General features: G+C 44.9%; 2 protein-coding genes across 3 annotated transcripts in view; one reads left to right on the top strand and one right to left on the bottom strand.

Moving 5' to 3' along the window:
- NRAP (nebulin related anchoring protein) overlaps positions 1–2,018 on the top strand; it is a 55,238-nt gene extending 53,220 nt beyond the window's left edge. The window contains exons 41-42 of one of the 2 annotated variants that reach the window (XM_075155098.1): positions 204–356; positions 1,597–2,018. In XM_075155098.1, the coding sequence (XP_075011199.1) occupies positions 204–356; positions 1,597–1,692 (249 nt within the window). In that variant the 3' untranslated portion in view covers positions 1,693–2,018. Of the gene's footprint in view, positions 1–203 lie in introns of both variants that reach the window. The other variant, XM_075155097.1, reaches the window with a different exon arrangement.
- Positions 1,618–25,301, bottom strand: HABP2 (hyaluronan binding protein 2). Its single transcript, XM_075155099.1, has 14 exons — positions 25,176–25,301; positions 17,015–17,051; positions 11,885–12,013; positions 10,658–10,768; positions 10,085–10,201; positions 9,575–9,694; positions 8,419–8,590; positions 7,882–7,976; positions 7,509–7,755; positions 6,492–6,634; positions 6,008–6,142; positions 4,377–4,522; positions 3,276–3,476; positions 1,618–1,656 (listed from the first exon to the last, which is right to left on the bottom strand). The coding sequence occupies exons 1-13, from the start codon at positions 25,242–25,244 to the stop codon at positions 3,300–3,302; spliced, it is 1,698 nt and encodes a 565-aa protein (XP_075011200.1). The 5' UTR covers positions 25,245–25,301; the 3' UTR covers positions 1,618–1,656; positions 3,276–3,299.
- Between the last annotated feature and the right edge of the window lie 1,354 nt (positions 25,302–26,655).

The following is a 26,655-nucleotide window of genomic DNA, read 5'->3' as shown; positions in this document are numbered from 1 at the left end:
GTCTGTGGCAATGTGCTTCGCAGACCTTACCTATCAACAAAATCACATTCTTGAAAGAACTACAGTCTGTTTGCTGAAAATGAATAATTTGTTTATTATCGACTCTGTTGCTCTTTATATGCTATCTCTTGAATACCCAGGGCATGTGGTTTGATTAGAGACAAACAAAATAATACACGCTGGTGTATGTTTCATTCTCTCAGGTAAAATACAAGTCTGACTTGAATTGGCTCAGAGGCATTGGCTGGACTCCCCCAGGTTCTCACAAAGTCGAAATGGCAAGAAGAGCTGCTGAGTTGGCATACATTCGGGAAATGGGATTGCAGGGTGCTTCTGCTCAGTATGGACCAGGAATTGTAAGTAGAGTAAACCGTTCTTCTCACAAATCCCAGCAGCTCTGCTCTCCAGAAGGCAGACAGGCACACATCCTGTTTAATGCTTTTGAATGCTCTTTGGAGTCTGCAGTTCTCCCCATTATTTGAACAGAATATATATACTTCCCTCATGAAGCTTTGTGGCTTGTGTACACCTTAATTTGAACCTTTCAAAAGAATTCAGCCCTGTCACAGCTGAGGAATTCCTGTAGGGACTAGGAAGTGCCAATGGATAGGATTTACTTATATTATGGGACGTGTTTCTTGGACATTGTCAGATCTCCAAGTATCCTAGTATCTCCATGGAAAGCAGAAGTAGAGGTGGAAGGGACTCCCTGTACAACTCCCCTTCTCTTTTCCTAATTTCAGCAAAACACATTTGTGTTGCTGTGTAGTCTCCACTGGCAACTGTATTGATAGACTCAGTGTAGATTCCTAACAGCATAATGTGTGCTGTGGGAGGCTCCCCAATACTTTTGCAAAGGGGAAATGCTCCAGCCTCCTCCATCTCTGTCCAGCCCAAGATGCAAGAAATTACAAGCTGGGATCTTCCAGGTTTTCCTTCTCCCTACCTCCACAGAGATGACTCCCAATCTGCAGTGTCCCAGCACAAAAAAGCAAAAGTCCATACAGGGACTTTGTAGACCCTACAGTTAGGAAACATTAAGTTACAACAAAAGAGAAGTTCTGCACTTTAAATACTTGCTTCATTTAAGTTTTAACTTGGGCAACAAGTCAAACAATAAGCCAGCCCAAGAGAAACAGGACATATCCATGATTTACATTCCCATCTGAAAAGTTACTCAGGAAATAAATTATAACTGTGGTTGAGGAGTGCAGGCAGTGGGGACTGCAGGCAATGTCTTCTTAAGTCCTACATATAATAATGATCTGATGGTCCCGGGGAAATCTACAGGTGTGCAATCCACCTGGAACTCAGGCGTTTGCTGGTTTGCTCTTTATTTAGGGCTCAAATTAGAAATTAGGACTTGAGCACATTGGGTTCTTCGATATGTGTAGTATCTAACTTAGATGAATGGTTCCATTTTTTGCACTTTTCCATTGTAGAGATTTGCTCAGTGCAGAGCAGTGATTCAGATTTTTCTCATTTGTTTGCCAGTTGAGGTAATTTTTAATATACAAATATTTTTATAGAATAATTGTTAAAACTTTATCCTGTCCGCTGGCTGTCCTCACAATTCAGTTGGGTTTGATTTAACAGGACCAATTGGAGATGGAAGGATCTCAGCAGGTCACAGTCAATCCTGATGCTTCAGAAATTCTGCAAGTCAAGAGAAGGAAAATGCAGCTGTATTAGAAGTAAACAGAAACATGACGTCAGACAAACAGATTTTCATCTTGTCCTGCAAATCCTGTAGCTTTTCTAGTTTTCTGGGAAGCATAATAGATGGCGTCTATGAACTTTTTGTTTTAAAAAACAACATAAAGATTGCAATTTATAACATCTTTCTATTTTTGTGTGGATATTTTATCACTCTATGTATTACAGAATCTGATATTTATTTAAAGCTGTACATGAAATTAGTGCTAGGTGACTGGCAGGCTCAGCTTTGTACTACAGATGAATGAACCTGATTGGTAGAATATAAAATAATTTGTAATGAATAAATCAGATGAATCTTATTCCATACTTGTAATCTTTGGAGATTTTTATGTTCCTAGATTATTGGCACCATTGACCTAAGAGAATACAAAAGCGTGATTCAGGTGGCTTAACAGATGAACAAGACAAAGGCCAGTGGAAGCAAAGTAATCATTGACTAACCAAGGGCACGCCTTTTAGTGGACGTCAGAGAATTTGTTCTTGATTAACAGGATGTATTCAGACCACAATTAGTTTCTTCAGTCTTTTTCAAATATTCCAAAGCAAAAAATCAGAATTCGTTTGCTAGAAATTACGGCAACAGGGGTAGCTATTGATAAATTAGGTAGCTGCTTAGAGAAGGTTGTAAACCCTGGAATTCAGATGAAAGGGACATTATTATTTTAACGAATTGACTCTTCACAAACACGTCTATTCTTTATATCCTTATTTAATACCAATCCCCTGTTTTTCAAATTTCTGCACAGAGTTGCAGAATCATTGGGCAAAGAAATATACAATTCGACTTGCAAAACTTGTGAAAACCCAAGAATTATCCAATAGCTTTAGACCCATTTTTTAAGGTATTTAATATCCCCTACGTCTCACTGGTATGAATTGAAGTTAAGCCCATATACACCATTGTAGATCTGGAGCATAATAAGTAATTATCCTTTAAATCAGGAATAAAGTGGATAATTCTAATATTGATTTTTTTTTGCTTTTTCAATCTGGAATGCATCACTGATGGAATTTGTGGTTATTTGCCCTACAGAAGTGCTTTTAAAAATAATTCTCCTGCCTGATACTCCCTCCTCAGACAATTCCAATGGCGGCAGTCTTGCAAACATAGGCACATGACGAGTTTTATGTATGTGAAAAACGGCACTGGCTTTAGGACCACACACCAATAGCTTTGAGGTGTCAGGGTCCGATGAGTGCAGAAAAAACACACCTTAGCCAGGGGCATGAGGGGAAGAGGGAAAGGGTGGCAGCAGCTGAGCCTGCAGAATTTTCAGGGCTTGAAAAGCAAAACTGGAAACTTTGGCAACTGTGGCTCTGATTGATTTGGGGAAGAACTGGAGTTGCTTTACCTTCTGATCTGTTTTCCCTACAAAATGTGGGCTTATTTCAAAGCCCCCAACATGTCACTGACATTCTAGCAAACACTCTAAGGCTATTTTCAAGATGGTGATGAGGGATGCCCCATGTAGGCATGAGGAAATATCAAAAATGTTTTTGATTGAAGAGGAGGCATTTGGGGAAATGAGAAAAATAAGTAAACATCTCAAGCTTACCATTTGTCATTCCAAAGCTGTCTCCTAATGAAGTGACCTTGACTCAGACCGAATTTTGGACTTAATCCAACTGAGAAATGTTGTCACCTGGGTATAAATTCCTGGCTTGTTTTTTAACCCACACTCATCACCCCAGCTCACAAGGCCGTATACATAGTAGGAGCCGTTTTCTACACAAGTTAGTGGGCCTCCGGAGTCTCCCTGACAAGAAAAAGCACACATGTTCAAAACATGAAGCAAAATGTTAACCAAAATAAGAATGCTTTTCCCCCACCATAAGACTTCGAAGCTGTAATGATGTTTTTTTTCTATCGGATGTACCATCAGATGCTGCTCAGTTCCTGAGTAGGCTTGCAGTTCTGGAACCAGGTCAAATGATACCAAACTTTTTGGATGTAAGTTTTCATTTGTTTGAGTCTGTGACGTATATCTGACAAGGTCACATGAAATTTCCCAGGCATGAAAATACCAGGCATTCAGAGCCTGAGCTCAGAAAGATAAAGACGTGATCCTTGGCATAAATGAAAACACCTGATCTCTCCTACATCCCTCAAAATAACTTTATTCTGAGCTGGTTGGTCTCATTTTTTGTGTTATTGGTGATTTCTATTGCAAAGTATGCTTGCAGTGGTAGTTTGCACCTCAGGAAGCATTGTTCAAACTCTTCCCTGTCTTACAAGAGTATAAATATGAACTTGCTTCACAATTGCGTTAGCTATAATGAAAAGAAATATCAATCCTGACTTTCCCTGCAAGTCTTAGCTCTGATAGTGACAATCGGATCAGAATTGGTGCTCATGGCAGAGGCCATAATAAAATTGAGAGAAAAAAGGCAAGTTTTCAGGTTATTATGACAAACTGCCTCAGAAGCCAAACTTTCCAGGCTAGTCTCTAGCTTCCATAGATCTGCCTGTGGCTGACGGTGACAACATTAGCTCTAGGGATATACATCTCAAACTGTACTGAAGAAAGATGATGGCTGTTGAAATACACTGATGGGAGAAACAGATACGTATGCAGCACCCTGCCAAAGCCATTACTCTGCACAGCCTGACTATTGACACAAAAAATTAGCGTTCAAATACAGAAAAAGCAACAGACCTGACAAGAATCAGCTCTGGGTCTCTGAAGATTTCCTGCACAAAACATGCTTTCATCCAGTACGTGATCATATGCTCTGGGTGCATTGCATTTCCTCTGCGAAATCAGCTTGACATTGGCATCTAACAGCTGACGGGGTACTTCATCTACAGGATGTGCACCAAAAAAATGGAGTCACCTTCCTCCCAATCCTGTTACATGTTGTCTTTGTTCAAAATAGGAGCTTGCTTGCCATTTGGATGGGAAGGGGGAAGAGCAGGGGGATGCATGGGCTAGCCTGGGAAGAAAAGAAGTATCTGAAATCATAAGGGTTAGAGTTGGAGCCTGGAAGCTTCACTCAGGCCACCGAGTTGTTGCCTGAACAAAAGCAAAGTCAGGTATTCAGAATTTGGCTCCGATCAGCTCTACCCGTCTAATCCTGCTTTTCAAAGGTGCTGGCTGTCTGCAGCTCCCACGGGTCCCAATGGGACTTCGAGCTGCTCAGCACTTCTTAGGCTGGTGCCATTAGATGTTTTAAGACGCAGGCTAATGAAACAGATGAAAACTGAAAATCATACAATATTTAAGGGCAATGATTAATTATAGTGAATCTAAAGACATAACTTGACATCTAAAGGCAATAGCCAGAGTTTCAAAGCACTACATCTGTAGATAATTAAAGGTGGTTTATAAGTTTGGTTCTGCTTGAGTTTCAGGAAATATTCCATTTCTGCAGTGATTTCCTGAAATGCTAATAATAGCTCTGCTCAAAGAAGGAGCCATCTAGTTTGAACACATACAGGGTACTTGATATTCTTTGTTGGGGGGAAAAAAATTTCCCTGTACCCTTTTTAAGAGAGACTTTTTATTTGGAACTTTTAAAAAATGTCCATTAAATTCTGTTGGTGCATTCTGATCAAATGAACACGCTTGTCTCTTGTGGACTTCAATGAGAGTTACATCAGAAGGGAGAATTTGGTCCTATGTATCGTATCAGGCTGTATCAGTCACAAAGCACTAGGACACCTACTGCAGCCTCAGTGACACATTTTCCTTCTGCTGCTTTACAGCAACACATCAATCAGAACATGAGAAAATGCATTTTTCAGAAAATTGCCATTATCTTTTTTTAAGCATAGTAATTTCTCCCCTTAGGATTTACTGCGGGCAAGAAAGGTTTTGGATGGAGCTGGTTGAACTTGAAAAGCTTTGGATTTTTTTTATTTTTCAGTGCATCTGAAGATCCAGATGCTGCTTCTGAAAAGCTTTATCTGACCCAATGGGCTGGAAAAACCACGTGAAAGTTCCTGTCTTTCTTGGTCCTGTCTTGAAACACACAAACTGTACAATAGCCTCTCTCTTGATACCTTCTTGCTTCTATTGCTGGCTTCAGATGAAATCATGACATGGTGTGTCAGATGGCAAGCAAAAAAAATGTGTCGGGGATTTTTTCAGAACTCTGAAAGGTTTGGTTGGTCTAGCAGTTGGAGATTTCTGCTAATGAGTAATTTCCATGGCAGGGTTTAACTGTCCGTAGTTTTGAATTCCATGTCTTGGTTTCACTAAGTACCTAGATCTACACTTGGGTCTGGCAATTGCTACTGAAACTACGAGCCCACCTTGCCACCAAAATCCAGCTAACCCATAAATACCTGTTTCTGTCACGCCCCATCCAGAAATGAAGCAGTCAGTCCCAACGGGAAAGGAGAAGTTAGGCAGACATGCTGTTTTCACATACTTTGTTTCCACTGCACAGTGACCATCAACTGGCTTCAATTTAATTAGTGCTGGAGAGAAGATAAACAACAACAAAAAGTATTTGTAGCTAATTTTAATCCCTAGCCATCGTTATCAGTCTGTGACCCAACCCTCTGCAAAGCTGCATATACCTGAGGTGCTATTTGCACTACATGCTGGACCTGCCCCTATTTTTTTACCTCCCTCCACCAGTGACTTCTGCCTGCCCATCACAATTCACATCCCAAAGATTCAAATGGGTCTAAACCACAATTTGGCCTAATTATTTCCAGAATATATTCTCAATGGGGATCTTACACTGACTTTCATTGGAGGGAGGTACTTCAAACAACTGAGGTTGGAGGTGAGCCACATGAATATTCAATGAAAGGGATTTACCAATATCGTTGTGTTGGACACCGTCCTTCTCTCTGTATTTGTAATGTACGATGACCTTCTCCACATCAAATATTTGCTCTTGATGCTCTCTCTTCCTGAGGTCTTGCTTTCCAAGGGCTACTTGGAGATTTTCTGCTGGTTGTCTGCAAAAAAAAAAAGTAAATTACATGCAGACATTGTCTGTCAGTGGTGGTGAAAAACCTGCATCTTTAGTACCTGGAAGTCAAGATATTGCTTCCTCTTGTAAAGCATGGCCAGAAGATGTCCTAAGATCATTATAGGCAGGCGTAGTCAGGGAAGCGGTGTTGGACAATACACGTGCTCTTAACTTTTTGCAGTCATGAAATAAAATGATTTAAAGCTGCATGAATACTCTTTTCTCTGCATTTGGGGGCAGAGTAGCAGTGTGCTGTGTTACTGTGACTGTGATGATGAGTGGTAACTCATGGAGCCATGGGAGTACAATTGCTTGCCATTGTCTGGGCATACTTTAAATCATCTGTGCTGGAATGATCTCCAGTGTGTGATTTACTAATTTGCAAGGACAGTGGTTTCCAACCTGTGCAACAAAAATGTTGAAGGAAATGTCATATTCTAGGCTAGCTGGCACATAAACAATTGAAAGCAAAAGGCGTATTTTGGCTGTTCTGGAGATCTTATTTATGATGCAATATGTGATGTTGCTTATGGTATCCCAACATCCCCTGAGGTTTTCATGGAGTCCTTCTCTTATACTTTGCAAAACTTTGTTACATTCCTCCTCTTTTCCTCTCACACAACTATTTTAGCTCGTTTTAGGTGAGTGGGGGATAAGTTTAGTTTGTTATTCCAGCAAACACCGATCTTAAATATATGTATATTTTCATGTATGTGTTCATTTTTTCACATATATGTTTTCCTTTCAATTTCATTCCCAGCAATTGTTTGGATTGCAGATAATTTGGATTCCAAACTGTCTTTAATAACCATTCTGATTTTTATACATTTATCAATCCTAGGCATAGGACATGCACCTACTCAATGCAGTGCCCAGCAGTAAGAACCCAGCATGCTTTAATTAGCACTCCACCACAGAAATGTCTGCTCCTTTTTGAAGTCTTTATCTGCAGAGATGCCATCCAGGGATGTTTGCCAGCTGTAGTCTTAGCTCCACCATAGATCCTCTTGAGTGTCCTTTGAATTTCTGGTTGTCCACATGTTTTGAATATTTCATTTGATCCAGGTGGGTCTGTTGGGCTGTCTGTTGGCTGTGGGCTCTCTTCAGCTGCGTTGGAAGAGACAGCAGATGTATAATGCAGAGATAATATCAGACTGGAGTTAAGTAACAGGGGGTCACCTGCAGCTTTGGACCACCTACACGCTGCCAAACAGCTCACTTCTAATTCTTTACCTGTTCCTGAGCAGGGTGAAACATCACAGAAGTCCCATTCCACTTTGTGATTTTTTTTGATGTAGCACCAGGGTTTTTCATCCTCATCGGGGTTCCTGAAGGGAACAGTTGAGAGCATCAGCCAACAGGAATGGGGACACCTCCACAAAACCAGCGAAGGAGCTGAGGATGCTTAGGGGAGCAGCCTCATGCTCCCATATGATTGATAGCCAAACTTCCAAAAATATTCTTTCATAAGATTTGCCAAAGAAGATGTCTGAGATAAGGGAGTGAAGCTTCTGCCATTTTACTATCCCCATACCTATCTTAACCCTAAGAAAAATGAAGGGCTGATTCAGGAAATGAGGGCTGCTTCTAGAAGCCTCACATCAGCACAGTGACTTAGGGAATGCACCTATAACATCCTGGTGTTTTATAGACAGGCAGTGTCTAGAAAGATGTGAGATCTTAACACCATCAGTTTGTCAAATTCATAAGCAGTTTGCCCTCAGTGCTCTCTTTGATATAGATGTCTCAATTGCTTCTTCAAAATATTACCTGCAGAAGTTATGTTCACCGATGCCATAAGAGTCAGCATCCTCCATAAAGGCATTAATAGGGTAGTCCAGGAGAACATGGGAATTCCAGTGCAGGCAGGTCTTGCCATTCACTGCTTGGTTCACTTTTCCTCTGTACTTAGAGGAGGCCTCTTCATAACAGTCGTCCGGTCCTGTAGGAAGACAATGCTGATATGAAAATGACTTTTGTGTTGTTCCTTGCCCAAAATGGTTCCTTTTCCTTCCCTTCCTTCCCCCATGTTCATTTTATGGAGGATCAGAAGGACCTACTGGGTCATGTAATCCTACGTAGGCCAGAAATAAGAGTCATGTCCCAACATCTGTCCACCTTGAAGCTTGATTGACTTCAAATGCCTGAAAACTCTTTGCATGGTAAAGACTTAGCAGCTAAGAGGTGTCTTAATGCCAAAGTAGAATCTCTCCGTCAATGGCCTGGGCAAGAAATGTTATCGGCAGGATTAGACAGAAGTGGGCACAGAGCTGCTATCATGCTAGGGCAATGAATATGCCAAAAGGAAGGTTGTGGGGTTGTGAACCTAACCTGTAGGCGAGGTGGAGGAACAGTCACCTGCAATGTGGAGCAGGTAATGGTACATGGAGTTTGACGTGCAATCAGATTTTAAAAGAGAAAGAAACAAATCCTTCTCCTTGGAAACATATGTATGGTGCCCATGGTGGTGCTGCAGAGGCAGAAGGCTCTCCATGCAGGCTGGAGTAATCCCATGCCCTTGGCCACCCACCCGTGTCAGTGGCTGTCCTCCCAGCCTGGGGAGTCACAGGCAACTGGACATGAATCTTCACTACTCAGCTTTTGGGTGTCTGAGGAAAGCCGGGTGTTCCTTCTCCATGGGACACATGCCACCTCTGGGAAATGTGCTCGCTCGTTATATACCAGTGGGACCTTGCTGAAGCACACTTAGAAAACATCAGTATGGGAACTGTTTTGAGCCCTTTTGCTGATGGTGGCTGCAGAAGTCAGCCTCTTCCTCCAACACTCTCCCCGAGGAGGCCGGTGCCCCGGTGCAGTCAGGTACTTGGTGCGATGACGGCATCAGTCAGTCTGACTGCGGGGTGAAGCCAGCCCTTGGCTGCCTGCAGGCTTCGCCCCTCCCCTCTCCCCTGGAGCCGTGACGTACCGATCTCACAGAATCTCCCTCTGAAAGGTTCGGGGCACTCGCAGGTGAATTTCGATCTGATTCTGTGCCGTACGCAGATACCTCCATTTTTGCATGGGTTTGGTCTGCACGGTGAAGATGCTGTCAATGTGGAAAACACAGAACAGCCTTGTCACTGCTGGACGTTATACAGCCACTCGCATGCCCGGTGGAACCTGGGGAGAGCTCCCACTTAGCCTGTTGCCTTCAAGTTCTTATGAACTCTTGAAAAACACTTATCATCGGGGGTCTCACCAGTGAGTGAGCCACCACCCTGTAAACCAAGCATGACTCATCACTGACCAGCCCCAGGGATGGCAGCCATAGCAGACTCAGGCTGGATGAGCAGGGCAGGACCACCCTGTGCGGTGGGCTGCACGTGATGTCCCACTGCTGACCGTCTGCGGTGAGGCGACCTCGCCGTGCCGTCCCCACCGCAATTCACTCAGAGCCCCGCTAAGCAGGAGCCTTTTCTGATGGGGCTGTGCTCACCTTGTTGGCAGTTGGGTATCTTGTAGGGGTGATTGCAGCTGCACTGAAAATAAGGTGGGGTTAACGTGATCAGGCAGTCTCCCCCGTGGCACCTCTTCTCCAAACAGATGTCCTTCACTGTGGAAAACAGAGACACGAGGTACTTCAGCAGCATTTGCGTGTGTGTAGGAGCTGTGCTCTCGCAGAGATCATGGGAGGAAACGCTTTCTGCTGACGCTCCGAGGAGGCTTTCATCTGTCTGGTGTGGACTTGGGATTTCCCTTCTCGTTCACATTATCTACGGAAAAAAATCTGCAGGACCAACGAGCAGCTCACCACTGCCCACCTGGCAGGGGATATAGAAGTGCTTTCTGCACACCTAATGTCTATTTTACTGGATACCACTTCAGACAGACTTTGGTCTGGATGAGGAGCTAAGTGTGAGACCTATGAACGTGGCTGTGGTGGGCTGTCAAAACCCTCACCCCAGCAGACAGTGGGTTTATAAAGCCCTGTGTTGGCTTCTGTTGACAGAACTGAACAGTAACATTAGTTGCCAAAACAAGGAGCGTTAGTTAGCAGAAGAGCAATTACCTTTCTCGCACGTAGTCCCAGCATACGGCTCAGGGCAGAGACAGCTGAAGCTGCTTCCTCTGTTTTCACACCTACCGTTGTTCTTGCAGGGGTCGGAGGAGCATGGGTCCCCTAGGGTAAGGATGGAGATCTTTTAGTTTAACTTTCAGCTTCTCCACCTCCATTACCTGCTTTTTCTTCTCACATTTTCTGACTGCAGAAGGCTGCCTTCCTGGCCACAGCATCCCATGTAACAGGTACCACATTTACACATCAGCTCATCAGCTGCAGGAGCAGCTATGAATTGCTGCAGAGCCTATTGCAAGGTGTAACAGCTCATGGCTTCGGGTCTGGAGCTCCTCAGCTCCGTTTGCCATGTCTACGATGGAGCTGTAACGGGGCAAGTCCCTTCCTTTGCTCAGGGCCGGATTTGCCTCTATGGCAGCAGAAGAAGCAGGTGCCTTAAGAGCCAGAGCTGGCCCTGGGCATCTGCCTTCACACACTTAGTGTGGAGGCGTCTGGATTCAGAATTGCCCTGGTTGCAACATGGCACTAAATCTCCCCTGGCAAAGCCATCCACCACCATTATCCTGTATAATTCCCCTGGGTGGCTGCTGCTGCAAGGGAGCAGGCACCTGCTGAGAGTCACCTGCGTGCTGCTCCTCACACCACGCTCAACATCTCCACTCCACCCCAGGCTGCCAGGAGCCATTGGTGTTGGGGACAGCCCCATACCAGCTCTGCTTTCTTTGTACCAGGGGATATAACCCCGGGGATGTTACAGGCAACTTCCCTGTCTTTCCTTTTCTGAATGATCTCAAGGATCCTTTCCTGCTCTCCAGAAGTTTGGCAAAACAGAAAAAGAAAAGAAAAGAAAAAACCCTGCAACTGAGAAAAAAGAAAAAAAAAAAAGGAAACCTGCTCTACATTTGGTAGAAACATATATCCCATGAAAACAGCAATTACATCTTACAGCGTCTATAGTCAAATAAGCCCGTGCTTTTTTGTAGTAGCAATCAGAAATGTTCTGCATGATCAGAATCCATCCTGTGAAACACAGGAGATAAAACACAGGCTCCTTACAAGAGAAATACAAAGGAGAACACTGCAAACAATCCTCCTAACTCATCCCTTTGATGCAGGCATTTCGAGAGCAGGCTGGCAGCCGAGGCCTGCCACGCTCACGCTGCAAACGCAGGGTTGGGATTTTACCCCTTCCTCGCCTCCCTGCCCACCCCTCAGAGGTACCTTTTCTGGTATCACTGTAGCCAAAAAATGCCTCAAACCAGTCCGGGTCCTCCGAGGACTGCTGCTGGGGGAAGGAGTCCTTCTCCGGTTGCGTGTACTCATCGTAGTACTCGTAGTCGTCAGCCTTGTCTGCAGGGAGGGGTGAGAAAAGGGTGGAAGAAAGAGGAATTAAAACTGCTAGAAGGAGAGGAGGTATGAAAGGAGTTATTCCCTGGGATGGACAGTCCTTTCCTCCTTCAGCTCCTTTGGGATGTCAGTGGGTCTAGAGCTTGCGCCATCTCGAGGACCAAAGGTGCCGTTCAGCTCTTCCTTGGCGTGGGCAGAGCTCACCCAGCGCCCAGCACGGCCACCCCTGCGCTCCGCTGGCCCCAGCTCTGCCCCCGCTGCCGCCCCGGCAGGGCGCTGGGGCCGCGGCTGCTGAGCGGTGGCAGCCGGGACGCCCTGGGGGGGACACAGCGGGCGGCTCTGCAGGCGTGGGCACCAGCCCGGCACCACAGCCGGGGGAGACGGTGAGAAAAGGAGATTTGGGTTCCTACAAGAAGGGGTTTTCTTTGCCCAGCTGCTTTGATCACCAGCGTCACCGCCGCTGCGGCGCGAGGCCAGATCTTCACTGGCGCGCGGGCGCCCGCTGCGCGTGGGGCTGCAGAAACCCGTTTCGAGGGAAATCGGAGGGGAGCGAGGGCCCGAGGCACCTGCACGCCTATGTCCCTCCCGTCCGCAAAAGCCCTTTCGAGGAGCGAGGGCCCGGCGCAGCAGACACGTGCTGAAAAGCCCGTCCTTGCCTCAGCGGAGCCTGCAGCCTCCCAGCAGCCAGCGTCCTCCCCCGGAGCCCGGCGCCGGGGGGACCCGCAGCCTTGCCGGCCGGCGTTTTGGGGGGGCCGGTTGATTAATGTGGGCTGGCAGCTCCTTGCACAGGTACGGCTGCTGCCGGTGGAAGCCACTCCGGTGTTTCAAAGACAAGCTATGGTAATGAGCAAAGCTAAGCTACGTACAGAGACATTTTAAAAAGCTCTCCCCTAGGGCCGGACCGATGGCCCCATGGATAATGCTCTGCCTTGAACTGATTATCGACTGCATTATCTTAGTTTTCTCTCCTCATTCATTCGCTTGCAGCCTTTATCTTTATTCTTTCTTTGCTTCTGAAAAAAAAAAGAAATTCCACTTTTGTACAATGGGTGTTTTATATTTCATATTAAAATAGAACCGTCTTTTTTTTCTTCTTTTTTTTCCTACATGCCAACTCTCGTTTCTCACCAAAAAAAAAAAAGAGGAAAGTTTCACCTCATTTATTGCTATGTCAAGTCAAGACTCCTTTTCCTCAGCTCATTATTTCCACAGGAGCTGAGTCTCGACAGTGTGCAAGTGTTGCAGAAGTGTGTGCCTTGCTGAGGAACAGAAGGATCTCGCTGGAAGATAAGGACATTGTCTACAGTGAACAAAATTAAATTTAATGTGATGTGGTTAAGAAAGGAAAACAAGAAGAGGGTTTTACCTGAAATGCAGCCTGCAAGCTCACTTTGTTGGAGGGGAGATTTTGCAAGGAGACTTCAGTTTGAAGGAATTGTCTGAAGGAGTCTGATTTTGTTTCCCCTGTTTATTTTCAAAATCTTAGTGGGGAACGTTAGCTTTTATTCCACAGATGCTTTAAAGAAGTATTCTGAGGGATGGGGTAGCCCTTTTTATGGAAAAATATACCTGCTAAAAGTTATGAAGGATGAACAGGGGAGTTACGGCTGCCAAAAGCAGACTGCAAACACGCCCAGCGTGCTTTACAGAGGCTGGTGAGGACTCTCTGGAGCCGACAGAGGAAAAACAAGTGCTCCAAATGAGCACAAATAGCTAAACCGTTGTAGAAGCATCCACCATGATTTTTAAACCAACTGCTCAGTGTTAAGGAATGATCGTACTGTCACTTCATTTTGTTACATTGGCATTATTTCCTAGCAACGGATTAATCATTTACTAACAACACTTATGAAATTACTTGTTGACCCATTATGAACTATTTTAAGTGCATCTCTGTGGTAAAACCCATTTGGCCAAGATGCAATTCACGTTTTGCAGGACGTCTCCTTCTGGCGGCTCTGCGAGGTGGAGAAGCACAAGCCCCCATTTGCACTGAGGAGGCAGATGACCCCTGGGCAGTTTTTGGGACAGGCTAATGACACCTGAGGCCAGGTTTGCACCTGGCAGCACGTCTGGGTGGCCAGGGCTGAGGTCGAGCGGGCGGCACCAAGCAACCCCCTCATGGGCTGGCAATTACCATGAAGTGAAACTTTATGACCAAGCTGTGGAATTAAGGGTGCATGTGGAAAGGGCTCGGAAAACATCAGCAAACCCTTTTGGTTACCCTGGCCCCCCGTGTGAATAGTGGGAGTCGGGAAGCTGAGCTGCCTGGCCGGGAGACCAGCCAAGGTGACGTGAGAGAGCAGCCGATCTGAGAAATCACCAGCGTCCCTGCTTGCTCCATCACCATCCCTCTTTATGAACCTCTGAAACAGAAATAGCTTCTACAGGTTACGTGAGCGATGTGATGCTTCCCATCTCCCAGCTACTCCGTGTCCTCCCCAGCCGCACAAAACAGTGAAACAAAGAACAGAAAACCCTGACTTAGGTACCTGCCATCAAACTGAAAGATGTCATCTTATTTATCATTGCTTCGACACTAAAAAACTATTTGGCTTCCACATCTCTTATTTAAGAAGTGCTCCCATTCCATTTTTTTAATTATTCATAACAAGCCATAGGTTTAGTAAAGCAAAAACAACATTTTTTTTATCTGAGCACATAATTAAAGCACAAAGTCTGATACACTGGTTGATTTAAACATATTACTAAATCAGAGTGCTCATTCTTTGTAAGTGCTGGAAAACCTTAACATGCTTAAAAAAAGCAGTGATCTGACATTTGTCGCTGAAATGTGACTATTACATGAAATTAAATTAGACATCCTGCATGCAAATTTTCAAAGAATAACTTTCCTCTGTGTAGTACAAAAAAATCCCCCCATAATTGATAGGCAGAGATTGACTTTTAAAGCTTCAAATCAGCTTTGAGGTCTGGGTGATCTTTTAAACTGCTCAAGCTTTCATCTGCAGTTTTTCACATTGCCAAGAGCTGTCAATCAAGCGACGGATTTCTGATCAATATCCCCTTGTTCATTAGCTTACACGGGCTCTCTGTTACGGAGAGAACAGATATCCCAATGCCGGCAGTCACACTGTTTTCAAAACCTTCGCTGGATCGAGTCATGACTAATGTTCCGAGTGGGAAAGTGATGCATTAGGATGCCATTGAGTGACCTGAATTGCGAGGTAACTTTGTTGGACTGCAGTTGTCAAGATGAGTGATGTGCAAAGTTAAAGCCTATTGCCAACACACCAAGAGCGCCAGAAAGTACCCAGCGTTTATTCAAGCTCTCTGAACCTCTGGGGATTGACTGAAATCTGGCCTAATTTAAGCAGGATGAGTTTTCCTGCCACCTTTCTAAATACTTTTTGTCTCCAGCTCTGAGAATAATGTAGTGTTATTTTTATGAGGCTGAAATCCCGACTGTATTTTAAATAACGAGATGTCCCCCATTTAATTCTGCAAAGACGAGACCTCGGGGTATTTCCTCCCTTCCACGCGGGCTGTGGCTGGGAGTGTTTGCGGCTTCAGAAAGAAATTGCGAAAGAAGTGAGAGCAGCTAACAACAAAGCCAGCAAGCCTTTCAAATAGTTTTGTGGCTGTTGCTTAAAAGCAGTTTTACAGCGCTTTTCCTCGGAGGGATGAGTGCTGGGTGAAGGCGGTCGATGATGGCTGAAGGAGTGGGGACTCGCAGAAGGATGGGGAGCGGGAGATTGCAAGGACAGTGGAGGGACAGAGGTAAGGACCGTAAAGCATAAGGGAGGGAATGAACTAAGAAGTTGCGAAATCTCCATCATCGAAAAGCAAATCGTCTGGTTTGCACAAGGTTTGTGCATAAAGCCTGAAGCCAGCTACATGGCTCTGTGGCCAGATACTTGCAGAAGCTAAATACTCAGATGCACGAATGATTTGGATATTTGTTTTCCACACACGACTTGTTAGAAGAGCAACATTGACTTGGGGCAAGAAGCAGTGCTGTATGAGCTACAAGGCTGCTGGACTCGCAGGTTTGACCTGGAAGCCAAAATGCCACTGGAATGAACAGGAGTGTGGCTGAATGATGAGTGCGTAGTAAAAGCCACACTCTTTTTTGCAGGAAAAGGAGAAAAAGTAATGTAATACTTTACTAGCTATAAATTATAAACTCAGATCTAAGAGCCACTGAAATCAAGAAAAAGAGGCTCGGGGCTTACCTGCAAAACCACTAAACTTAGCAATAAAACCATAATCCTCTACATAGTCCAAGTGGGCTGCGAAAGGATGTACAAATCCTCACACAATACCTACAGATCCTCACACAACATTCATCACAGCTTTTCTCTTATCAACATCTTAATGCTGCATAGCCTTCAATGATTTTTACTTGCATGAGCTTGTAAACACTTTTTGAATCTTCTTGCGCTTCGGAGAAAAACTTGCAGAAATAAGTTCTGCAGTTAGTTGTATGCTGCAAAGGAAATTTAGCCTTCGTTTATTTGAATGCATGCACAGGTAGACTCTTTGCTTATCCTTCTGTGAGGTTTGCAGCCCAGCACCATGACTTCTCCTCCAGCCCGTGACCCACTGTGTCACCCATGGGTCCCCAAAGCTGTGTTGAGCACAAGAGGCCACAGAGTGGCAGAAAAGTCCTGGCTTGGAACAGAGCTGTGAGTTGCAGGTGCAGTCTAGGAGTACCCCATGATCAGCTGTAAATTGGTACCACTGCTGAGCCTCTGTTTTGGGCTCCAGTGTGCCAGGCACGCTCCTGGCTGGGACCCGATGCAGTGTTGTCTCCTGCACTGACACAGAGCACATGTGGAGGTCTGAAAGCGCTCACCATATTACTTGTCCAAAGTCAAACAGACTTTCTGCTTGATCACAGGCCTTATTTTAAGCTCAGCAAAGCTGTGCATGAAGTTAATAAAATTCAGCACTGGGCACTAGCGAAGGCTCTTGATGGAGCAGGTCACCAGCCTCTGTTTTGTATGCAGAAGTTAAAATGGAGAAATGGAAACCACTTACCATTCAGCAGATCGGCCAGGAAGAAGAAATGGGAAGCCTGCATGAGACAAAAAAGGGCAGAGAGTCAGTTCGTGGGGAAAAAAAGTCAGCACGGAGCTTGGTTTATGGCACAAAGTTTCTGTTTGCCCCAGTGCTGAACGTCCAGATAAGCTCGTTACCCACTTTGGAGCTAACTGGGCTGGATTTTAAGGGCTCTTTCAAAAGATTATCAAACTGCCTTAAAAAGCCCACTGCTCCCAACAACCCGCGCAGGAGCTCTGGAAGCTCTTTCCTGAGCATCCAGCCCAAGGCGCAGGGCTGGTGTTCTTTGGGAAAAACCTGTCCTGAACGAGTTAAATTGCCTTTTTGCTTATTAAGTGACCGCCCACTATTTGTCTGACTCCTCTGAGATATGGACAGAGGCCATGCTCCAGCCGGAGCCAAAGCCAGAGGCTGGGACGTGTTCGGGCAGGGCAGAGCGGAGGTCGGGCACCGCGGCACGGCCCAGGAACCTGCGCCTGGTGCAGCCAGTGGGATCTGGACCTCCGAGCTGGAAGGCTGTCAAGAACCTTTGGATGGAGGAGAACATTTCTGGCACTTCCCATGAGGAAATGCCATGTGTCCGACCTTCGACGTGGGGCTCCAGCCTTTCCTGTTTGGCTCACGATCAAGGACAAGCGACAAAAGGGAACAGAAGAAGAAGGAAAACAGCTCTCAGCCTTTGAAGAGTGTGAGTGAGGCTTGTCTGAAAGGAGATGCACTGATTCCACAACAGGACGCATTCCCCGCTTTCCCTCTTGCTCTAAATCCCAGCTGCGGACAGGATTACCTGCCTGTGACGAGAATACGTGTGCTAACAGTGGGTGTAAAGAAGGAGATTTGGAGCTTCATCCCTCACATGATTTGTCAGAAGAAAACGTATTTCCAAACAATTTAACCCTCATAATCAAAACAGTATACACACACACGCTCACATATGATTATTATGTGCACCTACGCATTGCTAAAGACACAATTAACTGTAAATATATGCGCTGTTCAGTTGTGCATTATATATAGAAATGGCACATAGAAGAAAGGCGTTCTCAGCTAACACTGGTTGTGACTAAGAACGAATTAATCAGAAGCAATGAATAAGAAACAGGACAAAAAAAAGCTCAGAATTCACATTTGCGAATATTATCTGGAATACATAAATGAGTTTTTGCTTCAGGCACATTTGCGTCCCTCTTGTGTTTGAGCCAGGGAGAACAGACACTCCAGCGCTCCCTTCCCCACTGACTTTAATGAGAGCGGTGTCCCCTGAACTGCTCCGCAGAGCCCCTTTCCAGGTGCACTTAAGTGAGCCACACACATACGTAACTAAATCCTTTGCAGCTGGAAGGACACACACACTCACACAATTGCCCCTCCTGAGTGAGAGCAGAGATGATGGTAAATGAGAAGGCTGTAAAAGCTCTGCCCTTGGTGTATGTGTTTCTTGAGTGCAGGTACAGGGTTTGTCAGATCCTTTGCCAGACCCTGGGTGCAATGGAGACTGTAGAAGGAAAAGGTCTAATTGCTCCATTTACAATTAGTGGTAGCGTTCATCCATAAACACAGACCAAAACAAACCCTGCAAGCGTACTCCTTTCTTCTGGAGGAATAGATGAAACAAAGAACAAGCGAGCAGCAACGGGAGCAGGATGAAGCAAGAAACATTTCACCTGCCTCCCCAGCTCTCCGCCGTGCCCTGTTGTGCCGTTTGCCTGATGGAGTTGGAAAGGGTTTGGGGGCAGAAGGGTTTGACTTCAGCGAGGTTGCCCCTGCACTCGGGGCAGCGCTTGGCACCACACGGGAATGCCAGAGGGTTTCAGCGCAGGCTGAGCGAGGTGCAGGACGTGACTGCATCATGCTCTTCTGTGCCTCAGTTTCCCCCAGCTGTAGAGCAGAGATGATAGTCTCACAACGCTCAAGGGGATGGCTCACACACCAAGAAAAGAAGAAAGATGAGAGCCCTAGCACTTTGCTACCCTACTTTCTTTTCCAGGTTACCCACCTACCCCTCCCGTCCAAGCACTCCTCTCTGGGCAGAGCTGACTGCAAAAGGGCAGATACCCTAAACTCCCTCTTGCAATAAACTGGTGCCCTGGAAAACGAGCAGGTTTCCAGTAACATCCTTCAGAGCAGGCAGTGGCTTGTACTCTAGGGTGGCTGAGTCCCAGATTTTGATTGCTGCTTTGGATGCCACAGTACAAATGTTACTGGGAACAAAAGCTCCTGGACTACGCGGCACGGAGAGTCCAAAGTTAAACCCAATATTTTCCATAAGGCTCCGGTCTCCCATTTTGTCCTGGAGCTTTTCACCCTCATGTGCCTGTCACAAGCTGCAGCAGCAGAGCCACAGGAGACAGAACCCCAGGCAGAGCTGACCTCTCAGCGTGGAGAGTTTTCTCCTCCCTTCTGAGGTCCACTGGACCACCCACCAGACCACACTGGTTCTGAAGCATTTTCACCCCCGCTAGCCAGCACAGGGCCAAATTTTAGCCTTTTGGTTCCCTGCATGAAGCTTTCCATGTGCAGCAGAGGAGGGAGAAGCGCTCGCCTCCTTCCCTCCTGCCCGCCTGAGCTCGCCCTTTCCTCCATGCCGTGAGGGGATGCGGGATGCAGGATGCGGGATGCAAGATGCGGGATGTGGGATGCAGAAGGAGGCTGTTAGGAGGGGGGCACAGGTTGGGGGCTCAGGAGGGGGTGCAGGCAGGGGCAGAGAAGGCAGGGCCTCCTGCCTGCCGTGCCGTATTTCTCATGGCCAGCAGAGGAGGATCTTGTCCTTCCGACGAGGTGCAATACTGAGCCCAAGCAGGAGCAGGATTCAAACAAAAGCGGGGGGGGGAGAGAAGAAATTAGACTGCGGGGCTGGTTTCACCAAACAGTCTCCTTGCTGCAGCTCGACACCGATACTTTGTGTGCTCTGTCAAGAGGGAATAAAATCGCTGGATCCTGTTTGTAGCAGGTCTGCAGAGACAGGGGACGAAGCTGGAAGAATTTGCGGAGAGCAATTTTAAATTTTATTACTTTAGGCTCATAAAAAAGAAACCCTGAAAAGAAAAAAATCTGGGAGAGACATTTTATATGGGTACGGGTGCATTGCTGAGTGTGGAGCTGATTACATTTATAGGGCTCCTAGAAAAAATGGTGGAAAAAAGGCTGAAATTCAAAATATCCTAATTTCACCTGACCTTTGTTGTCATCATCATCGTAATGATTAGCACTTCACCAAAGCTCTTTCTCCAAAGAGCCATCAAAACTTTGCTAATTAGGCTTTGTACCAAGGTTAAACACTGCAGATACATGATACTTTCCATTTTTCCATTTCAGCTCCTCAAGAAAGAGAGACTAATGAAATGTAATAGATTTCAAACAGTAATGCCAGAACCATGAGCTTTCTTGGTCTCAGGACAGAATCCTAGGAATCTCTGGCAATTCTTTCTGAATAAAGCCAGAAAGATTTGACCCCAAATTCAAGGGAAATTATTTACAGCTGCCAAGGGCATTCTGCAGTTGAACTGGGTACATTTGGTACCCCTTATTACAATCAAAATGAATAATTAAATCACAAAAGCAGGTGGAGAAACAGGCAGCACAAAGGCAACAACCCAGGGTTAGGCTGTGAATGTACATGTGCGCAAAACAGAAGTAAATCTAGAGAAAACAGTGTAGCTACTCAAGCTGTCATGACAGACTAGCAAGAGGGATGAAAACCACCTCCACACATACTATCACTTCGCAACAAAGCACTACAGGAGTTCAGACATTAAACTGCATTGGTAGGAATTGGCCTATTCACTTAATTGCACTAAGTCATGCAAATTCTCCTGCAACTTGCCGCCAAGTGGCCTCCATGGCAGAAAAACATTTGTTCTTCTGTGCAGTCATAGCTTTGCAGCAGAGAGGGAGGTGGGATGGGGATGAACTGGAGAATGAGGATGGATATTTGATCAACTTCCATCCACGACTGACATAAGGCATGAAGGAGCCATGAGGGCAGACACAACTACTGCCTTTTCGTAGTGAACCCCTTGATCCCGCTGACAGCTCTCAGCGGGAACCTTTGTCTGGGCTTCTCGCCAAAGGAGGAGGGAATCGACAGTTCTGATGCTCTTACAATCGGCCAGATTTTTGCCTGCAACCATCTTGGATAGTGACAGTCTTTGAACTTCAAGGGAAAGTGGCTTTTCCAGCAATGACATTGTATTTCTCAGCCAAGGCCATGGTTGCAGTATAATGAAAGCAGGGCATATTATCATCTGGAGCACACATGCAACACATGTTGTATTTTTAGCCTGGGAAACCATTCTCTGAAAGGATTCCACCAAAACCTCTGAGTTCTTCACCTCTCTGCTAGCAAGACATCTCCGGCCTCCACACTGAACTGCAACATGTGCCTCAGAGTAAATGACATGTTCCTTATCGACTGGTCCCTGCGTACCCAGAGAAGTTTACATTTAAAGTCTTTATTTGATTATTCAGTTGTGAATCTTTCCCATGGCAGCACCTGATGATACAAAAACCATGGGGATCCAGGAAAAAAACAACAGCCCTCAGAGATGCTGCTGAAACCAGCTTGGTTCTCTGCACAGGAGTTACCTGCTCCTGTTTTCCAAGAGATCAAAGTTTCCAAGTTAATCTTTGCACCGTGAGAGATGGCCTGGTAGCAGCTGGCTGTTTTTAAAGTTGCTCACTGGTGAATGAGGTGTGCTTGTGCTCCCAGGTGGAAAACAGGGTCAGCCTTGGATGCCACAGCAAGGGGAAGCTACAAAATCTGTTTCATGGAGGCTGCAGGAGCCAACCTTGTCCCGCTACCACAGGTGCGCTGCACTATCAAATGCTTTTGCAGCCAGTGCCGGGAATGCAGGTTATACTGCTAGACTTAAAGCTTATGCAAAGTCATTAAGTCCCTTTAGTTACAGGGGCTATCAACCTGCACGCTCCAGGGCATGAGCTGATTGCCTTCGGGGGTCAGCAAGGAACGCTTCCCCCTCCGAGCGCGCGGTGCACAATTAGCTGGGGGCGCTCCCAAGGCTTTGTTGCTTTCCTGCTGCATCGGGCAAATTTAGGTGAGCGCTGCGGCAGGGCATTACACCTGATGGTCACGAACTGAGACGGGCTTGACAGCTTTCACTTCTCTTCACAGTGATCTGTTCGCGACGCAATGGAGCATAAAGCCCTCGCGCGAGTGGTGCAGCACTGGGGAGAGGGTGAGGGAGGCAGAAGTGGGAGTTTAATACAGGAATAGATCTACCCACGTTTGTGGGTAGAAAAAGATGTCAGACAGAGTGCACTTTGGGACACCCTAAAATGTTGGTCTCCAAGCACCTGGGGCAAGGAAAGACCTGTACTGCTGGTAACAGCTTCCTATCCACTGTGGACCGGCTAGGAGATAGGCACTGATGATAAGTTTTCTTTGCAATTGTTTGATCTTAATCTGATATTTCAATCCTTTCCTTTCTGCTAAGTGCACTTGGTTATTGGACTGCGCATGACTAGTAACTTCAAAACACTTTCCCACAACCACACATCAATTTTTTGAAGTTCCAAAATATTCAGTGAAGAGCCATCTCTGCTTCTCTGACTCCTGCATTTCTTTCTCTCTGCTGCCAGGGGTTTTGAGTTTGGAGGGAACACTGATACGAGGAAAAAAGCCTGATCTGAACATCTGTTGATTTAAAAATCACCTTTTTTTTCCCTGCAAGCATGTGCTGAAGCACTTTAGAGCGTTGTTAAATGGGAGCTGCAGCCTGGTGTGTGAGCAGCTCCGTCACCGGAGTGTTGTGGGACCCAAATTGGTCTCATCCTGTTGAGGATTTCTCGAGCCCAACTCAGCACAACGTCTAAGCATACCATTTAAATCTGTGTGTATTTCAGAAAAGTTGCTTCAATACAAGCCCAAGTCAGGGAGGGTAGGCAGCTGAATTGCTGTGTCTGAATGTCGATAAAACCTGCTGCAGCAGAGCTCTTTGGATTTCTTTTTGGCAAAGTAAGGAATACTTAACAATACAACACCTTATGGCAGGCACGTTTCTACTACAGTAACTTGCTGAGCAAAAGCATATTGATTTCTCTAAAAGCTCCTGTTCATACAATGCTGATGTGTGTGTCAGTGAGGAGCTACTGTAATTAAAAGCAAAAAAAAAAAAAACCACCACCCAAAAACTGAGCAGACCTGTCATGTCTGAAGACAATCTTTGGTGCAGTTGCATCATATACGCTAAAACAAAGGACCAAATTTTGTTCTCACTTGCACCCATCATGCAGCTTCCTGCCTTTTATGGAAATAGTTTGGATTCATGCAGGTGAAATCAGTTTCTCTTCAGGTAATATAAAAGAACCAAATGGAAATTTTTGCCTTAGCATCCTGCTCCAAACCTGCCAGGTCCATGAATGTCCGAGTGCTTTCCTGTTCTATTTTGACTGACTCAATATGAGCTACTGCTTAAATCTGCATTTGACTTTTGCTATATTTCACCAATAACATTTATTAATCAGTCTTACTTATAAAAACTCCTAAAACCAGATTCGAATAAAAATGAGAATGATGAAGATAGATAGTTCTGGGAAAGGATAGAAATTTGAATTTAAGGATCTTTTCCATGGTTTCAGCGAAGTGCAAAGTCTATTCTTTTTTCATTCAAACTATTTCAGTGTAACTTTTTCTTTGGAACAAATCATTAAGGCAAAAATGTCCTCTCATAACATGTTTGTCATGCAATGGTCACGTCATGGCAACCCATTCCCCTCTTTTTTTTCTGGGATCCATGCCAAGTGCTAAGCCAGAAAACCTTGTTATATTAATTATGAAGAAAAAACATGTTTTATTAAAAACTAGCCTGCTGAATATTCTGTCGTGCTGCTTTTCAGTGACAGCAGAATTGCTTTTGCATTTTAGCAATGTTAATGAATTTTCAGGGGTGGGAGGAGATATACACTAGATTTTCCACAGCAATATTAAGAGCAAAGTCAGATTAGGATTGTCAAAGCTAATGAATCAATCTAACACTTAGGACTAGTTAGGAAAAATCTGTGCAAGACTTCATGTTGTCCAAGTCTGCACCTACATCTTCCTCACTGAGTGTGAATTAACACGACCGATTCATTATAAGCTTGTTTATATTAGACTGGGTTCTCACAATGTCTGTAAAACTGACATTGAACGACCCTGGAACCGATCCCCCCAGTACACTGCCACGTGTACCGGTGGATCGAGTATGCCATATCCACTGCTGCCAGTGGATAGCTAGTCCTGACGATACACTAATTAATAAATACCCTATTGTGTTGTGAAAATCACTGATTGTAAATTCATGGAGCTCATAAAAAAGATCTATAACCCATTAAAACCCCTTTCTATATATTTTTCCCAAAGGACTCAATTTAAAATGTCAACATCTGAAATTTTGCAACGCATTTCAGTAAATATGAATCTGCACGCGTAGGAACCGTCATTAAGAAAGCAGACGTTTGAAAGAACCTCAAATTCCTTCATAAGAAAATCCACTTGATCACAGTGCTTGGAGGAACAAAAGAAATGTTTTTAAAACTGACTTTTAACTTTGCTTTGGTTACAAGTCATTCTTTCTGTCTTCTTTAAAGAGGAGATGAATAGATTTGGGAAAGTATATCAAGCTCTGCTGGAGCAGGGCTCTGGCCATCTCTAGCTGTGTTAAATATTTTACCATAAACCTATCTTCCACGTTAAGCGGCAATGATAATTCACCCATCCAAAACATATGGCGGGGGTAAATTTTACCTTTGACGAAAGAGCTTGCAAAACTCCCAAGCCAGCGCATACCCCTGACCTGTTTAATCTGATACCTAGTCCTTCAGCGTGACGGTGAGCAGCCCCCGCCGCAGAGCAGTGCTTTGGAGCATCGCTCAGCGCCCGGGGCTGGGGGAGCGCCTGCACTCCCCACCGCACACCCCTGGGAGCAGGGTGGCCACCGAGCGCACCCAGACAGTGGGTTCCTTGTCATTGTAGATATCTGCTCCAAAAAACCACGGGGCTTCCCTCTTACGCAGCGTTTACTTGGGCACCTCACTGTCCTGAAATGCGGATACTCGGCTAAATGCTTCAGCTGCTCCGGAAGGGCTCAGCAAGGAGCAGAGCTGGCACGTGGCAAGAAAAGTAATATAAAAACGTACTCACGCACAAATGGGTATTCCCTAGGAGAATGACCAGCGGAAGAACCTGAAGGGTCAAAGCACTGTTAACCATCCTTATGCTCGTTTTTTCTTGAGATTAGCTTTTTCTTCTTGCCTACGTTTTTTCAGACAAGCCGCAATCATTCGAGGGTGAGCTAATTCAGTGCAAATAATTAACCGTGCTTCAAATATTGTTTAATGTTCAACAGATTGCCCTGATCAAATAAGTGCATCCTGTCCAGACAATCACTGCATTGACCACTGGTAAATGTTGCAAATCAGCAAACATCAAAGATGAGAATAGTATAAATTAAGAATAAACCAAAGCATTTTCCTTGTATTAGAATTATTTTTCAACTATTGTTGTCGACAGAAAAAAAGTGTGAATCAGACTTACTTCTCTCCCTTCCATCTGAAAAAATAGTGAGATCGAGTTATAAAATGAAAGATTTTTAAAAACATCAACACATGTTTTTTATTATTGTCTAGATTTCAAACATCAAGGTTCATATTCGCAAGCATTTATCCACAAATGTGAGAACCTGGAATCCTTTTTTAATAAAAATTTAAATTCTTGAGTAACCCCCGGTATCCAGAAGCTAAGGCATTTGCAACAACAATAGCAACCGAGGAAATCACAATATTATTGCGAGAATAATCAACCCTCTGTTGCGGAAATGCTGACAAACTTTTACTGATCAGATCTTGTTCGTGCTACATGTTATGAAAACAAGTGAAAAGACGTATTCTTTCTCCCAGATAGTTTAGAGCCTGAGTAGGAAGAAAGAAGAGGGTGATAGAAATACAGTGTTTTCAGATCACAGCCCAAATTCACAAAGAAGTCCCTAGCAATAGGTTTTCTCTATGGTTATAAAACAGTTAAATAGGATAGTGCTGAGCACATTACACAACACCAGGAGGAAAATGAATATGGTTGTTTGCTCAGGAGGACCTGAATAGTGTACAGTAAATAAAGTTGATGGGTGGGGTGTCCACATGTTGAAATATGAGGAAGAAAACAGTGAAATCACAAGGGCCTCATCATTTCCCATCCTGAATGGGTTTTTCTGGTGGAAGAGAGAAGATGTGAGCACTTGATTACAGGCTCTGTGACAAGTGCTGAAATTTGGATGTCAGGGAACCTTATTTCTGATGAGTCCCCACTTTGGAGCCCGAACATCCTAAAGGAGATTTCATACATCAAAAAATACACAAAGAATTTAGGTATGCTAATTATGCCACACCTGCATAATTTAAGTAGGTGCCTACAAACAAAATGTGTTTGAGATTTAGTATGTTGGTGGCCACACATACAAGTTTAAGAGATTCCAGATTCTTTAACTAGTTAGAAAGACAGCAAGATAAAAGGAGTTAGATAACGCACGACTTTATGTAATGTGTCCTTGAGTAAGCTGATTTGCACTGAATTTTAATAGAGCCCTGATTCATCAAATCTCAAACAGAATTAAGGTATGGACTGGATC

The sequence above is a fragment of the Calonectris borealis genome, chromosome 7 (genome assembly GCF_964195595.1).
Source record: "Calonectris borealis chromosome 7, bCalBor7.hap1.2, whole genome shotgun sequence".
Classification (NCBI taxonomy): Eukaryota; Metazoa; Chordata; class Aves; order Procellariiformes; family Procellariidae; genus Calonectris; species Calonectris borealis.
This window is presented reverse-complemented; position numbering and strand designations above follow the sequence as displayed.